Below are 16,391 nucleotides of genomic sequence, written 5' to 3'. Positions count from 1 at the left end.
GCACAAACATACAGTCCACAGTGCTCTGTAAAATGAGAAGGATTATTCATCCTCTGAGGGATTTTAGACCCCCCAGTTCCCATCACCTGTGGGTACAAATGAAGTCACATCAATAAATCTCAAATCTGCTAGCTTTGAACCTATAAATCAATTGGGGGAGAAGTAATATCCTTATAAGAATATCTTATAAACGATTTTTATGCTACTTAGAAATAGTACCTTGAGAGTCCGGCCCGGTGGTGCTGCGGTTAAGTGCGCGTGCTCCGCTTCAGCGGCCTGGGGTTCGCAGGTTCGGATCCTGGTTACGCACCCACGCACGGTTTGTCAAGCCACGCTGCGGCAGCGTCCCATATAAAGTAGAGGAAGATGGGCACAGATGTTAGCCCAGGGCCAGTCTTCCTCAACAAAAAAAGAGCAGGCTTGGCATCGGATGTTCGCTCAGGGCTGATCTTCCTCACCAAAAAAAATAGAACTAGTACCTTGCAATTTTTTTCATTTTCTAACTTTTTATCACTGGAATATAGAAATAAATAGATTTTTTTGATGCTCACCTTTATTTAGCTTCTTTGCTAAACTCATTGATTTTTTTTTTTTTTTTTTTTTTAAAGAGTTTATTTATTTATTTTTCCCCCAAAGCCCCAGTACATAGTTGTCTGTCATAGCTGCACATCCTTCCAGTCGCCGTATGTGGGACGCGGCCCCAGCATGGCCGGAGGAGCGGCGCCTCGGCGCGCACCCGGGATCCGAACCCGGGCCGCCGGCAGCGGAGAGCACGCACTTAACCGCTAAGCCACGGGGCCGGCCCTCATTGATTTTTAATACTTTATAGATTCTATTGTATTCACTATGATTCTTTATATGCACAATTATGCCATCTGGGAATAATGATAGTTGTCTTCCTTCCTCATTCATCTATTCTCTCTTTTCTTACCTTATTGCAATGGTGTTAGAAGCGTAGGGGTTACCTTTGGGGTAGAAGGAAAGGGTAGTGGTTGGGGGGGCATGAGAGGGGATTTGGGGGGTGCTGGTAAAGGTGCGGTTTCTAAATCTTGGGGGTGGTTACATGAATACGTCCATTTCATGATAACCCACTGAGCTGTACACTTTTAATCTGTGAACTTTTCTGTTTATATTACACTTCAATTAAAAGTCTAAAAAGAGCATTACCGTTGCAGTTTAAAATATGTCCACAAACTGATATTCTCCTCAAAATCTGTCTGCAAATTCTTTGACACACCCCTTGAGTATGATCTGGACTTAGGGACTCAATTCTAATGAGCAGAAAGGGGGGAAATGATGGTTTGCAACATCAGAGACTTGTGATCAGGCCATTGAAGGCCCTGCAGCTTTCTGCTTGTTCTTTCTTAGACCACTTGCTCTGGGCGAAGTCAGCTGCCATGAGAAACTGGGGCCTCCAGCCCACAGACAGCAATAAACTGAGGCCTCCAACCAAAAGCCATGTGGGTGCGCCATCTTGGAAGCACAACCGCCAGCCCCAGTCTAGCCTTCAGATGACTGCAGCCCCGGCTGACATCTTGACTGCAACCTCCTGAGGACCTGAGCCGGAACTATCCAACTAAGCCACTCCCAGATTCCTGACCCTCAGAAATTGTGTGAGATAATATATGTTTACTGTTTTAAGCAGCTAAGGTTGGGGGGAATAATTTTTTACACAGCAACAGACAATAGAATTATCTAGTAAAAAGCATCCTAAGGGGGCCGGCCTGGTGGCATAGTGGTTAAGTTCATGTGCTCTGCTTCAGCAGCCTGGGGTTCGCAGGTTAGGATCCCGGGCGCAGACCTGCACACCGCTCATCAAGCCATGCTGTGGCAGCATCCCACATACAAAATAGAGGAAAATGGGCACAGATGTTAGCTCAGTGACAACATTCCTCAAGCAAAAATGGAAGACTGGCAACAGATGTTAGCTCAGGGCCAATCTTCCTCACCAAAAAAAAAAAAAAGCATCCTAAAAAATGTTGGCTGGACAGGTCCAAACTGCACCACAGAACCTTATTTCTACCCTGTACCTCCTTTTCAAAGAACTGTACCATCATCAGCACTGCTCTGGAAACTATGACACCCTGCTGGCTGAGGACTGAGGGCATGGTCTGTGTGTGCAATTTACCAGCCCTCTTTTGGTGCCAAAAAGGAGACAGAATTCATGCCAGCATGAGGGGCCATTTATTGTTCAGGGGCTGGGCCCCCACGTTTCGGGGGGGCTCCTCCACTGCTTCCTCCCCCCATCGTCCCTGTGGAACCCTCAAGTGGCAGGTTGCTGAGTTGGTCGTGGAGGGAGCACATCTTCAAGTGCAGATAGTCCAGAGCGGCCCCCTTCTCCCTGTAATGACAGAGAGTGGGGAGTTGGTGCTGGCGGGGCCGGATGCCGTGGATCTGGAGCGGAAGGATGGGGTGACTCAGGCCCTTTCCCCAAGACCTCACCCTCCTCCCATGCCCTCAGCCTCCTTCCTCACTCCGGCTTCATCTTGTCCGTCAGCAGCAAGTTCTTGGCCCGTAAGGCTTCGTCTTGGGCCAGCCGAAGGGTGGAGCTCAGGGCCTCTGCCCTGACGTGTTTGGCCAAGGCCTGGCGCTCCAGCTCCTGGGGAGAGGAGTGTAGGCGCGGCTGGGCTTGCCGGACTGGGCTGGGGGTGGAGGGGGAGCTGGATCGCGGAGGGCAAGGGGCAGGGTCCCATGAGGCCCGCGTTCCTCCCCCAGGATATCCCACTGTGCCTCAAGCCTGAGACTGACCCCAGCGTCCCACAGTGCACTGGCCTCCCAGTTCCACCGTGCGCTCAACCTGTGTCTGTCCCGCCCTCTGTCCCCTAACGCACTGGCCTTCTGTGTCCCAGCAGGCACTAAATCAGCATCTATCGTATCGTCCCCTAATGCCCATGAACCGTCATGCATTTGATGTGTGCCTGGGCTCCAGCATCCCATCACGTGTTGCTCTTCCACATCCCATAATTCACAAGACCCCCCATCTCCTTATCCAGTACCCAGCATCTTTGTCACAATAATAGTGCTCTGGTTCCCTATATCCTACCATGCACCAGGCCCCACGTGCTATCAGGTATTAGTCCTATAGGACATCCTTGTCCCATCCTGCCTCACTTATCTGTCTCACCCCCTACAACTTAGATCCCATCATACATTAGGCCAATTTCCCATCATCCATTAGCTCTCTCTGTTTCAGAATGTGCATAGGTTTCAAGTTCCGTTAGCTATTGGGCTAGAGTCTGTGGTGCCACACCTCATGAAGAGCTGTGGTTCCACTTCCCATAATGCATTAGCTTACTACGACCTATATTCGCTGGGTCCCTTGTCTGACCTCAATGACCCCATATAATGCCTTGCCTCTCTTAAGTCTATAGAAAATCAGGCCTATATTCCATAAAGGTGTAGGCTGGTGTCTGTCTCCAGTGTCCCACAATGCATCAGATCCAATGTCCCATCATGCTTTGGGCCCAAGTCCATCACCCAACGTTCCATAATGATTGACCTATGACTTACTAACCGCCGAACTGCTTGCCCCTCCCCCCACCCCGATGCATCAGAGCAGAGTGTTCTCCCAACACCTGCTGCCCACAGCTCAGCCCTTCCCAGTAACCTTGTGCCCGGGGCTCCCCTCCCCTCGCCCTGACAGAAAAGTGGAGCATGGTGGTCCATGGTCCCTGGTACCAGAATCTTCTTGTGTAGCCTCTGGCAGCTGGGGCAGGCGGGAGCCAGACCCCTTTGCTTCACCTCGTCCACTAGCGGGGTCAGAGCACGTTCCAGCAGCTGCTGCAGGGACTCTGTGGACAACTGCTGTCCCTGGCTGGGGGAGGGGTAGTTACCAGGTGAAAGATGTCTAGGACCAACTCCATTCCCAGACGTCCCATGCCCACCCGCCCAGCCTCCACCCAGGTCCCGTTTCCTTTATGCACCCACGCAAACTTCCCACCATGCACTGAGGCCAACCTACAGTGCATCAGGTATCCTTTGGGTCCCACAGCACGTGGGGCATTCCCACAGTGCCTGGGGATTCCCACTCCCAAAGGGCACCAGGCAGCCCTCAGTTCATCAAAAACTCATATTTCCCACAATGCACTAGTTAAACCTGACCCCAAATTATATTGAAAGTCCCCGCCTTCCTAGTGCAGACCAGACATGGTATCTCTTGGCTCTCCAATACACCAAGGTCTCACCTTCCCCACAATGCACTGAAAAACCCTACCTCCCACCGAGTACCACAGCCCAATCTTCCCACAATGCACTAGAAATCCAGGATGCTCGAAATGTACCAGGTCTTTCTCTCGTTCCCCAAGACACTGACTTCACCTTGTGTGGAGGGAAGAAATATGGCTCCCACAATGCAGCAGGACTGGCCAGTCCTACCACGCACAAGGATGCCCTGTCTCCCTCAGTGAACCTCTCATCCCACTCTCACCAACGCCCCACCTCCTTCAATGCTCTGTCCTCAACGTGACCCAGAATGCACCCGCAGCCAGGCCCCGCCCCCTTACCTGGCACAACGGGCACAGGAGCCTTGGGGGGCCCGATCCAGGTTCATGGAGAGGTCAGATCCTCTTCGAGAGCTCTGAAATTGCCGTGCCAGCTCCTCCAGAATCGGTTTCACTGGGCCCAGCCCCTCCAGTTCGCTCCTCAGTGAAGCCACAGACACTGCTGACCGCTCCACCCTGAGGCGTGAGAGTAACCAGTGCTGCGAGGTCGCCTCTCCAACAGAAAAATCTTCGCAAGGCTCCACCCATTATTAGCCCAATACCTCTGTCTCCATCTAGTCTACAATACTGCCCCTGCCCCGCCCCTCTCTGCTCTGATTGGCCCTCCTTTTGCGTTTTAAGGTCTGGAATGCCCCTCCCTGTTCTCTAATTGGCTTTCCCTGTTCCTACTTGGCTCCTCCCTTTGTCCTTTTAAGGTATGTAACACACCCCTTCTCTAATTGCTCCGCCCACCAGTCCTTATAAGGAATGGCACGCCCCTCCCTACTCTCTAACTGGAGCTTCCTTCTGTCAGTATGTGGTGTCGAACCCAGCTGATTGGCCCACCCTTTCCCTCAAGGCCCCGCCCCCCACCTCACGCCGCGCACTCGCCTTGGCGCTTACATGGTGCACAGCTCGTCCGTGCGGCCCCGCAGCTCCTGCAGGCCCCGCGCCGTCTGCGCCTGCTCGCGCTGCGCCCGCTCCCACTGGCCCAGGAAGCCGTCGAGCCTGCCGCCCAGGCCCCCGAGCAGCCGCAGGGCCTCCTGCACTGCCCCCTCCTCCTGATGCCACCTAGCGGTCAGCGAGGACACCTCCCTCCTGGAGGGGCAGAGGTAAAGATGTGTCAGTGGTAGGTTTGGACACGCCCCCTGGGCCCCGCCCCGCCAAGACCACGCCCATTACCCAGACCCCGCCCCCTCTCCCCCTAGTCCCGGAATTCTATTGTTCTGTCCATTTTTTGGAATCCTCCGAGTCCTCCAGAAACCCACCTCCAACCCCTTATCAGGTATCCTGGCCCTTCCCTCATCCTGCCCCCCAGCCCCACATCAGCTCCTCTTGACACCGCTTCCTCAAGGCCCTGCTCACCTCAACCCTGTCCCCCTGAACTTGGATCCTCCAAGGACCTGCCCGCTCCGAAAACCCACCCACCTCGGTTTCACCAGATGCGGACCTCCCTCCCGCCAGCCCTATACTCAAAACTCAGTTCTTTGAAGGCCTGCTCTGCCAGGTCACCGCCCCTAGAACACTCCCTCCGCAGCTCTTCGAGGCTCCACCCCCCAAGTGCAGTCCCCTAAGTTCTTCAAGGCTCCACCCCTGGGCCCACCCACCTTAGCACCTGGAGGCTCCAGCCCCTGGGCCCGCTTAGCTTCTCCAAGGCTTCACCCCCGGATCCCACTCACCGCAGCTCCTCGAGGCCGGCAGAGACCTTCTGCAACTCCTGCTCGCTCACGATGGGGCTCTCCCCCGCCCGGGGCCCCATTCCCCACCCACCTGGGGCCAGGCCGCGCGGTCGCGGGGGTTCCTTGGGGCTCCCTGGCGGGCCGGAGCAGCCCGGGGGCTGCGCGGTGGGGCCCAGGCCTTGCCGGGAGAGGCCGGCGTCCAGCTTCTGCTCCAGCTCCTGCAGCTCGGCCTCTTGCCTCCGCGGCGTCTCATCCTGCAGTTGATGCTGGAGGTAGCGGAGCTTTTCCTGGCCGCGGAAGGAGGACACGGGTTCCAGCTCCTTGCCTCCCACAACCACCTCCACCCCCGCGTCCACCCCATGAATCCCGAGATTGGAAAGTAAATGGATGTGGGGATGCGATATTGGGAAGTCCCACTTGAAGTCTACATGGACTCCCGCTTGCTGTCCCTAGGGAAGGATGTCTGATTTGAAGACTAGCTGGAGTCCAGCTCACTTCAACCTGGAATGCCTGCCTCCACGTCTCCATCCAGCCCTCCACCCCCACTCCAATCCTCCAGGGTGTCAAATTCTAGTCCCTCTGTTTAGGAAGAACAATGGAAGCTTTTCCAGCATTTTGTTGGGAAATGAGTGGGCATGTGGGCAGGAGGGGCATTCCCACTCGAAGTCCGACAGGAATCCCTCTCTCTGGGACCTGAATGTGACTGTGCACAGAGAAGTATGACCGTGAACACGAAGGGGCAGTGTGCTGGTGGTGGTGGCAGGGCAGGAAATCCCACCTGAAGTCTACCTCAAGTACCTCATGCATCTGATTCTCTTCCCCAAATCCTGGGATGCCTGCCCCCACCCCCACCCCGTGCCCAACCCCTTACCTCCAGCAGGGCAGAGTTCTGTTTCAGGACGCTGGTTTTTATTTCAGCATCTTCCACCGACCGGGTCACCTTCCGGCAGTTCTCCTGCATCAGGACACCAGGGCAAGGGCCCTGCCTTCCCATTCCAGTTCCGCCCTCCGACCCTCACTCTCGCTCTTTCCATACAGGCTCCAACCCCGCACGCAAGACACGCTCACTTCATCCCCAACATCTGCCTTCTGCTTATCAGCCCGGTTCCCTTCGCTAAAGGGATGGCTTCCTCTTTTGACTTCTCCCATGCTGCGTTTCCATTTCCTCCCACCCCTCTCGTGTCCACCACTCCACTCCTCCCGCTTCCTCGCACCCTCTTCCTGCTGCCACTCCCCTCTCCCCACCCCACTCCTGCTCCCCAGTGGCTCACCTTGAGTTGACTACAGTACCCTTCCAGTTCCTCTGCCTCTTGCCGCCTTCTCTCTAGATTCTCGCTCAGCACAGAACACTCACTCTGGAGCATGGAAGGGAAGACGGGTTAGCCAGAGCCACAAGGGGAGACCCTGTGGGGAGGAGAGGCTGGGCATGGGAAGGTGCCTTTCCCTTCTGAGCCTCAACCTCCCCAACTGGTCTATGGGTACATTGAGTTGGGGGAAGGCTTTAAGAGGGGAACATGGCCTGGAGGAAGAGGAGGTGTTGGAGGGGGTATTCACACCTGCAGGGTCTGCACGTGCTGGTTAACCCGGGTGGTCTTCTCCTTCAAGCTGGTGATGGAGTCTTTGGCACGGACTAATCCGCTGTTGACCCCACTCTGGGGAAGACAGGAAGACAAGAGGGTCAGTGGGTGTGTGGGAGCAAACCCCAACCCTAAGAGAAAGTCTAGAGCTGGATGGAGGCTGGGATTCCACCTTGATTCTGCCCTGGAATGGCTGTGTGACTTTGGGCCAGGGCTGCGCCTCTTAGATTCTTGGTATTTCCTGCTCCATAACACCAGGGAGTGGACTCGCTTTCCGCTTGGTGAATGGGAAGAAAATTAAGTAGGATCCAGGAGGTAGTGGGTAGGAGGGGGCGTTCAGACATGTGGGGGAAGAAAGATGGTCTCAACCCAACACTGAGATAAAAATGCCTTTGGGGTCCACAGACATAAATAAGATAAACTCTGAAAACACATGCTCTGTCTTTCTCCAGGCACCGGAGAATTCTAAAGATAACCCACTTTCCAGATATAAGCACTCACTAGGCACCAGGCCAAGCAGTTACACACACTTCCCCTTTGATTCCTCAAAACCACACCTCTTGAGGTTATTGGGCCCATTTTGCAAGTGAAGCAAATAAGGCTCAGAGAAGGGATGTCCCTTCCACTCCAGGTACACAGCACATGGGGTGGCCTCGTCAGAATTTATCCTCAGAGCCTTTTATTTTTTTTTTATTTTTTTATTTTTTTTTTTAAAGATTTTTTATTTATTTACTTTTTCCCCCCAAAGCCCCAGCAGACAGCTGCGTGTCATAGCTGCACATCCCTCTAGTTGCTGTACGTGGGACGCGGCCCCAGCATGGCCGGAGAAGCGGTGCGTCTGTGCGAGCCCGGGATCCGAACCCGGGTCGCCAGCAGCGGAGCGCGCTCACTCAACCACCAAGCCACGGGGCCGGCCCTATCCTCAGAGCCTTTTAAACCATGATGCCGTATGGCCTCTGATCATTGCTACCTTATATCACCATAAAATGCTTTGTGACTCCTGCCAAATAAATTGTGACTCTAGAGGGATGCGTGTGGCAGGATCTGCTCTCTTCTCTCCCACACTTGTAGAACAGTTAGCTTGGCACATGACTGGGAAAGACTACATGTCCCAGGCTCCCTTGCATCTAGATGTGGCCATGTGACTAGGTTCTGGCCAATGGAATGTGAGTGGAAATAATGTAGGCAATTTTCAAGTCATGCTTTGAATAAAGGAAAGGAGGGAGAACTTCCCCCTTTCTCTCTCCCTACTGGCTGGAATGCAAAGCTGATGGCTAAAGCTAGAGCAGCCATCTTGGACCATGAGATGGACGACACAAGATAGAAGAAGCCTGAATCCTCAGCACTGTAGAGCCACCACACTTTTACACGCGAGAGATAACATTTTCCATCTTGTTTATGCTATGCTACTTTGTGTTTTTTTGTTTCATTGGACAAACTTGTGACTTAATAGCTGAGCCACCAGAACACAGGAGCCTGCAACCTGCTGCATTTGAAGAGCAGACCTGGGGCCGGCCCGGTGGCGCAAGCAGTTAAGTGTGCGTGCTCCACCGCGGCGGCCCAGGGTTCGCCGGTTCGGATCCTGGGTGAGCACTGATGCACCACTTGTCAAGCCATGCTGTGGCGGCATCCCATATAAAGTGGAGGAAGATGGGCATGGGTGTTAGCCCAGGGCCAGTCTTCTTTAGCCAAAAAACGAGGAGGATTGGCAGATGTTAGCTCAGGGCTGATCTTCCTCACAAAAAAAAAAAAAAAGAAGAGCAGACCTGTTCTACCTGTTGAGACATTTATGTGAGAAGTAAACTACCCTGCTTAAACCAGTTCTTTTGGTTTCTTTCACAGTTGCTGAACTAATACACAAAGAGAAAAGAGAACAAGTTTCCTGGATCGTAAGGTGGGGACAACATCACATTACTGGCATGATTGCTCCGGAGAACAAGTGTGATAAGAAATACTGTATTAAGGTGACATCAACAAAATGGTGGAGTCAGGAATCCAAAATTCCACCCCTCCCTAAAAACAATGAAAAAAATGGCAAAAACTGTAAGAGTCAAGTCACTGGGAAGATGTAACAATAATAAATATATATGCACCTAACAGAACTTCAAAACACATGAAGCAAAAACTGACAGAATTAAAGGGAGAAATGGACAATTCAACAATAATCATTAGAGACTTCGATACCTTACTTTCACTAACGGATGGAACAACTAGAGAGAAGATCAGCAAGGAGATTGAAGGCTTGAATAATAATGTAAACCAACCAGACCTAACAAACGTCTGTAGAATACTCCACCCAACAACAGCAAAATACACATTCTTCTCAAGTGCTCATGAAACGTGCTTCATATGGTCCAGGATAGACCATATATTGTCACAAAACAAGTCTCTACAAATTTAAAAGGACTGAGGTCACACAATCTATGTTTTATGACCTCAATGACTTCAGTAGAATGAAATTAGCAATCAATAGCAGAAAGAAATTTGGGAAACTCACAAATATATGGAAATTAAACAACACACTCATAAACGACTAATAAGTAGAAGAAGAAATCCCAAGAGAAATTATAAAATACTTTGGGATAAAGGAAAATGAAAACACAACATACCAAAACTTATGGGATGCAGCCAAAGCAATATTTTGAGGGAAGTCTAGAGCTGTAAACACCTACATCAGAAAGGAAGAAAAACTCAAAATCAATAACTGAACCTTCCACCTTAAGAAACTAGAAAAAAGAAGAGCAAACTAAACCCAGAGCTGGCAGAAGGAAGAAAATAATAAAGATTAGAATGGGAAGAAATGAAATCAAGAATAAAAAAAATAGATAAAATCAGCAAAACCAGAAGTTAGTTTTTTGAAAGATCAACAAAATTGACAAATCTTTAGCTAGACTGGCCACGAAAAAGAGAGAGAAGACTCAAAATACTAAAATCAGGATGGAAAGAGGGGACATTACTACCTATCTTAAGAGAAGAAAAGGATTATAAGGGAATGCTATGAACAATTGTATGTCATCAAATTTGATAACCTACTGTGGAAATTAACAAAATAAACCTTAACTAAATTGGAGTCAGGGAGGTCTGTAGGGGGAGCTCTCCCACACTATCACACATCCTCAATTACACCAAACAGGAAGGACATATACTTGCATCTTGGACAGGAAGTAAGACTCCTTTACTACTGAAGGAAGATTTCTCTCCCCACCCGGCAACAGCCCAGCCAATGAGAAATGCCACAGCTCAACCAATGAGAAGCCGTTGCCTCCCTGAATAGCTACTTTCCCCCAATGGACTTCCCTTTAGAACAGCCCCTTCCTACTCCCACTTTTTCTCTATAAAGGCAGCTCCCTTCCTTTCTTTCCTTGATTTGCCTGTGGTTTGCCATAGCATGCACATCTGGAGTTGCAATTCTTTTGGCCATTCCTGAGTGAACTCATTTTGAGAGAAAATAACAGGCAAATTTACTTTTCAAGTTGACACTAGATTAAATGGAAAAATTCCTAGAAAAATGCAAACTGCCAAAACTGACTCAAGAAGAACTAGGACGTCTGAATAGACCCATAACAAGTAAAGAGATTGAGTGAGTAATCAAAAAACTTCCAACAAAGAAAAGCCCAGAACCAGATGGCTTCACTGGTGAATTCTACTAATCATTTAAAAAAGAACTGCTACCAATCCATCTCAAACTCTTCCAAAAAAATAGAAGAGGAGGGAACAGTTCCTAACTCATTGTATGAGGCCAGTGTTATCCTGATACAAAAATCAAAGGCATCACAAGAAAATAAAACTACAAGCCAATATCCCTTCTGAATACAGCCACAAAATCCTCAACAAAGTACTGGAAAACCAAATCCAGCCGCATAAAAAGGTTATACAACATAACCAAGTATGATTTATCCCAGGAATGCAAGGTTTGTTCAACATATGAAAATTAATCAATATAACATAGCATATTAATAGAATAAAGGGAAAAAACACATGATCATGTCGATAGACAGAAAAAAAGCATTTGACAAAATCCAACACCTTTTTATAATAAAAACACTCAACAAACTAAAAATAGAAGGGAATTTCCTCATCCTGATGAAGGGCATCTACAAACAAACAAACAAACAAACACGAAAAACCTTGCCCCACAAAACCATGGTGGTTTAAAATATGTCCATAAATTATTTGATGCTCCTTAAAATGTGGAGTCTTATTCTACTCACTTGAGTGTGGGCTGGACTTAGTGACTCATACTTAGTAAATAGAATAAGGCGGAAGTGGTGGTGTGTGACTTAAGGGATTGGTTCATGAAAGGAACTGTGGCTTCCTGCTTGCTCTCTCTTGCTCTGGGGAATGATAACTGCCATGTCATAAGTAGCCACTTACGGAGAGGCCCATGTGGTGAGGAACTGAGGCCTCCAGCCAAGAGCCATGAGAGTGCACCATCTTGGAAGTGGAGCCTCCAGCCCCAGGCAACTTTTCAGATCACTGTAGCCCCTACCAAAATCTTGATCACAACCCCATGAGAGACCCTAAGCCAGAACCACCCAGCTAAGCCACTCCAGGTTTGTTGTTTCAAGTTTGGGGATAATTTGTTTCACAGCAATAGCTAACCAATACACAAAGTGATATTTTTAAACTGAAGATCCAGAAGGTCTTGGGTTTTCTGTAGGTAGCTGTTCTAGAGAACAAGGAAAGCAGGTCCTGGGGTCCACTCAGTTCTCCCACTTACTAGCTGTGTGACCTCAGGGAGGGGACTTAAGCTCTCAGTGCCTCTGTTTCCCTGCGTGGAAAATGGAGATGGGACTAATAGCTACCTTCATAGGGCTGCTGTTGGCAGGAACATGGGCTGGCCCAGGAAGGCCCTTGGTCAATATTTTGAAAAAGAGAAAGGGCAGCTTGGGTCTCTGGAGGTGAGATTTAGCTTCACTGAGAGCAGATTTGGGGAGTGGTGAAGGCAGAGCCTGTCATCCTTGGCTGAAAAGTGAATGGCATGATGGGGGGAACCAGAGACTTGGAGACAAATTCCTCCTCCGCCACCCACATGCTGTGCAACTGGGAAATCCAATCCCCCTGCCTCAGTTTCCTTTCTCATAAAATGGGAATGATGATACCTTGCTCAGACGGCAGTGAGGAAGGGTCAACAAGATGATGTGATCAATAAGCCAAGCACAGTGATCAGTGTCAGCATCCTTAAAAATAATGAAAACAAGACAGGATCTACCGGGAAGGGGCTTAGCACCAAGACCGCACAGCAGCCTCAGGGAGATCTGAAGACAGCAGCACACGTGGCAAATGGGTCAGAAGACCTGCCCTGTCCATCTTTGCATTGATTCCCTGACCTTCCCAAAAAGCAATACCACCTCCCCAGTGGCAACCTTTGGCCTCATAAAGATGTCATAGCTTAAGACAGGAGCCAAAGCTGTCTGCTTCGCCATTCTCCCGCTGTCTCTCCATCCCGTCTGGGACTTGTCACTCTTTCAACCAGGGTCTCCATCGCCCCTGGTTCTCCTCCCTCCCTCTCTAGTTCTCTGTCCTTCCTCTCTCTGGTGTCTGCCCCTTTCCTCTCTGGCTCTCTGTCCCCCTCTCTCTGGGTCCCTGTCCCCCTCTCTCTGGTCTCTGTCCCCCTCTCCCTGGGTCTCTGTCCCCCCCTCTCTGGTCTCTGTCCCCCTCTCTCTGGTCTCTGTCCCCCTCTCCCTGGGTCTCTGTCCCCTCTCTATGGGTCTCTGTCCCCCTCTCTATGGGTCTCTGTACCCCTCTCCCTGGGTCTCTGTTCCCCCCTCTCTGGTCTCTGTCCCCCTCTCTCTGGGTCTCTGTCCCCCTCTCTCTGGGTCTCTATCGCCCTCTCTCTCTGGGTTTCCACCCCCTCCTCTCTGCCCACTCCAGCTTTCTCTCCTGACATAGCTCAGCTGCTCAGTGCTGGTATGTGCTCTTGCCGGCCACCTTCTCTCTGCTCCTGCACATACCCTGAGGTGCGGGCTGTCATTACTTTTTCCATTTCACGGGGAAGGAATCTGAAGCCTGTAGAGGCCCATGCTCCCCTGCAGCTCCACAGCAAGCTCACGGGTGCATCAGTCCTTGATCCTGGCTGCCCAGGGCTCTTTCCCAGGCATCACAATCCACGGGGCACGTGACTCAGAAATAGCTCTAGTGGGAGCAGACCTCTGCAAGAGCTGCCTGAGCAATGCTCACAACGAGAGGGAGAAAACTGTTCTGGCTAGGGGAGGAGATGTCTCCCGGGCATCCATCCCACTGGGACTCTCTCTGCCCTGTCCCCTTCTCTCCTTCTGGTCCCCTTACCCCGGACCCTCACCTAGCCTCCTCTCCAGCCTCCCTGCCTCCAGTCTCTCCCCTCCAGATGTCTCCCACCCAGCCACAGAGGAGCCTTCTAGGGAAAGAAAGGACTTTCGGTTTAGCATCACACCCACAAGGCTTCTAATCCTGGCCCTGCTTCTTACAAGCTCTCCGACCTTGCAGAGGCCACTCCACCTCTCTATAGCTCAGTTATTTTTGTTTTCATCTCTAAACTGGTAATTATTCCATTTCCCCGACAGAACTTCTAAGAGAGGAAAAAGAGATCCCCACCGCAGGGATGTGGCACAGAGCCTGACACAGAGGAGGTGCTCAGTAAATGGGAATGGAGCCAAAACCCTCGAGTTGCTCCTCTCCCCTGCCCATGAACGCTCAATGGCTCCCCATTGCCCTCAGGAGAATGCCCACAATTCTCAGCCTCTGTGGCCTGCGCCCACCACACCCCCAAGCCTCATCTCTCTCAAACACCACACTCCAGCCACAGAGACCTACCTGCAGTTACATCCCTTCCCCGGGCTCTTTTCAACCCCTGTCCTTTTGCACATGCTGTTCCAGCTAGCTGGAACACCCTTCCCTGTCTTCTGTCTGGGGAACACTTTTCTTATCTTCAAGATCCAGCTTGTGTGTTGCCTTTTCTGGAAAGCCTTCCTTGACCATGACCAGCTGGACCAAGGCCTTCCTCTTCAGGGCTCCCACAATGACCTCCACTGCCCCCAGCAACGCAGGGTGTCCCCCATCCCCAATTCCTAAGCCTGGCTCCGCTACTTACAAGTTGCATGACCTTGGGTATGCTATGAATCTTTTGGGGCTCAATATCTTCATCTGTGAAATGGGGATAAATAATAATAATGACAATGAACATTTGTTCTGTGCTCACAGCTGGCTACTGTGCTAAGCACGTTACATGAATGAACTGCACGCTGTTGTCATGACAACCTCATGAAGTGGGTACGGTTATATCCAGAACTCTCTCTTTGGTCCTGCTATATTTCCTGCTCCTAGACCAGTGCCTGGCCTATCATAGGCATTTAAGAAATAGTTGTTGAAAGAGCAAACATGTGCATTTCCATTTTACAGATGAGGAAACTGAGGTGCCTGGAACACCTCCCCGTTTTGCCCTGGATTCTTCGGTGATCCCTTCAGAGAACTCCTACTCATCCGTCAAAGCCCAGATTCAACACTGCCCTCCAGAAGGCTTTCCCTGACACCCCTAGCCTGGTTTGAGGGGCCCTTTTCTGGGCTCGGGGAAGGGATGTAACTGCAGGTAGGTCTCTGTGGCTGGAGTGTGGTGTGTGAGTGTTACCTCCATTATGGAATTTATGGCCCCAGTCTGTGTCTGTCGCCCCTACCAGACTGGGACTATCCCCAGGGCAGGCACCTGGCCTGACTCCTACTGTGATCTCAGCCTCACCCAGGACATTTGGAAGTGACTGAATGAACTAAAGACCAGCTCCCACGCAGCGGGCATCGTTCACCCAGGATGGGACAGATTTGTGGCTGGCTGTTCCTCTGGGCCTCGAAGGGTGGCTAGAACCTTCTTATTCCAAATCAAGAAGACCCCCCCCATCCTCAGTATCTGCCTACCACCAGGGTGAGGACCCTTGTCTTCCCCAGCCGGGGGCCCCTCACCAGAATTTCCGTGATGTCTAGGTCATCTGGAGCCCAGGGTGGAGTGGGGGAGGCGGGGGGCACTGGCAGGGCCAGCAGGCCGCTGTCCTCCGTGGTTGAGTCTGTCCCCGAGGAGTCGGTGGGCTCCGTGGTGGCCAGGTTGAGCAGTGACACATTGGTGCAGGCCGAGGACCGTTTGAGGTTCAGGCACCAGTGCATTGGCTCATGGGACATCCGAGGCTCCACCCTGGGGTGGAGAAATGGGCAGAGGGTCAGGACGCAGCCCCAGCAGAACACGGCCCCTCCTCCCTCCCTGTTTCCACACCCCCTACTCTTTCTTGACTCCAACCTTGCTGCCTACTTTCTTCCTCCTCCTCCATTCCCCTGCCTTCTCCTGACTTTGTCCTTCCCCACTGAATTTTTCCTCCCTCCCTCCAGCCCACCTTCTTCCTCTCCACCTCCCACGCTCTTTATTTCTCCTCCGCCTTGCCCTCTTCCCTGCCCCTCCTCTTCTCCCCTCCCCTTCCTCCAGCACCCACGCTGGGACTCCTGCTCTGTCGGAGGCAGTGCTGGGCTCTAGGACCGTCCCCGACAGGGTGTGACAAACCCACCCATGGAACGACACGGCCTTCTTTTTCTTCGAGATCCCCTTGGCTGGGCTGGTCACTCCCCCAGGAGCCTCGGGGACCAGCTGGGAGTGGCTCTCGACCCCCGCAGGGGGGTCCCCGGCCTCGTGGATCTCTTTGGACTGCCAGATGGTCTTCACCACCACGCTCGCCATGGCATGTGGGGGCCCAGCTCCCAGGGGCTCCTTCCTCTGAGACTCTCCACCTACTCTGACCACTGACCCTCAAAGTTCCTGTCCCCAACAGACTGCCTCATAAAGGACACAACCACTCCACACGATTGGGGGGGGTCACAGGGGACGGAGAGATGCTGGCTCAGCGTGTTCCCCCAGAGGCTCTCAGTGGACTCTTCTTGTCCAGGATTCTAGTTCTACCCCGATATGTACCCCTCTCTTCAGAACC

General features: G+C 51.7%; 1 protein-coding gene across 1 annotated transcript; it reads right to left on the bottom strand.

Annotated features, from left to right (window-relative positions):
- Positions 1–810: 810 nt before the first annotated feature.
- TSKS (testis specific serine kinase substrate) lies at positions 811–16,148 on the bottom strand. Its single transcript, XM_004440293.3, has 11 exons — positions 15,975–16,148; positions 15,385–15,610; positions 7,435–7,530; positions 7,150–7,233; positions 6,750–6,833; positions 5,879–6,165; positions 5,103–5,297; positions 4,503–4,676; positions 3,679–3,814; positions 2,475–2,599; positions 811–2,341 (listed from the first exon to the last, which is right to left on the bottom strand). Exons 1-11 carry the CDS (start codon positions 16,142–16,144, stop codon positions 2,185–2,187), a joined length of 1,734 nt encoding a protein of 577 aa, XP_004440350.1. The 5' UTR covers positions 16,145–16,148; the 3' UTR covers positions 811–2,184.
- Positions 16,149–16,391: the final 243 nt, after the last annotated feature.

Source organism: Ceratotherium simum, chromosome 33, assembly GCF_057802395.1.
Source record: "Ceratotherium simum simum isolate JZ-2026a chromosome 33, ASM5780239v1, whole genome shotgun sequence".
Lineage (NCBI taxonomy): Eukaryota > Metazoa > Chordata > Mammalia > Perissodactyla > Rhinocerotidae > Ceratotherium > Ceratotherium simum.
Note: the sequence above shows the minus strand (reverse complement) of the source record. Positions and strands in the feature narration are given on the sequence as shown.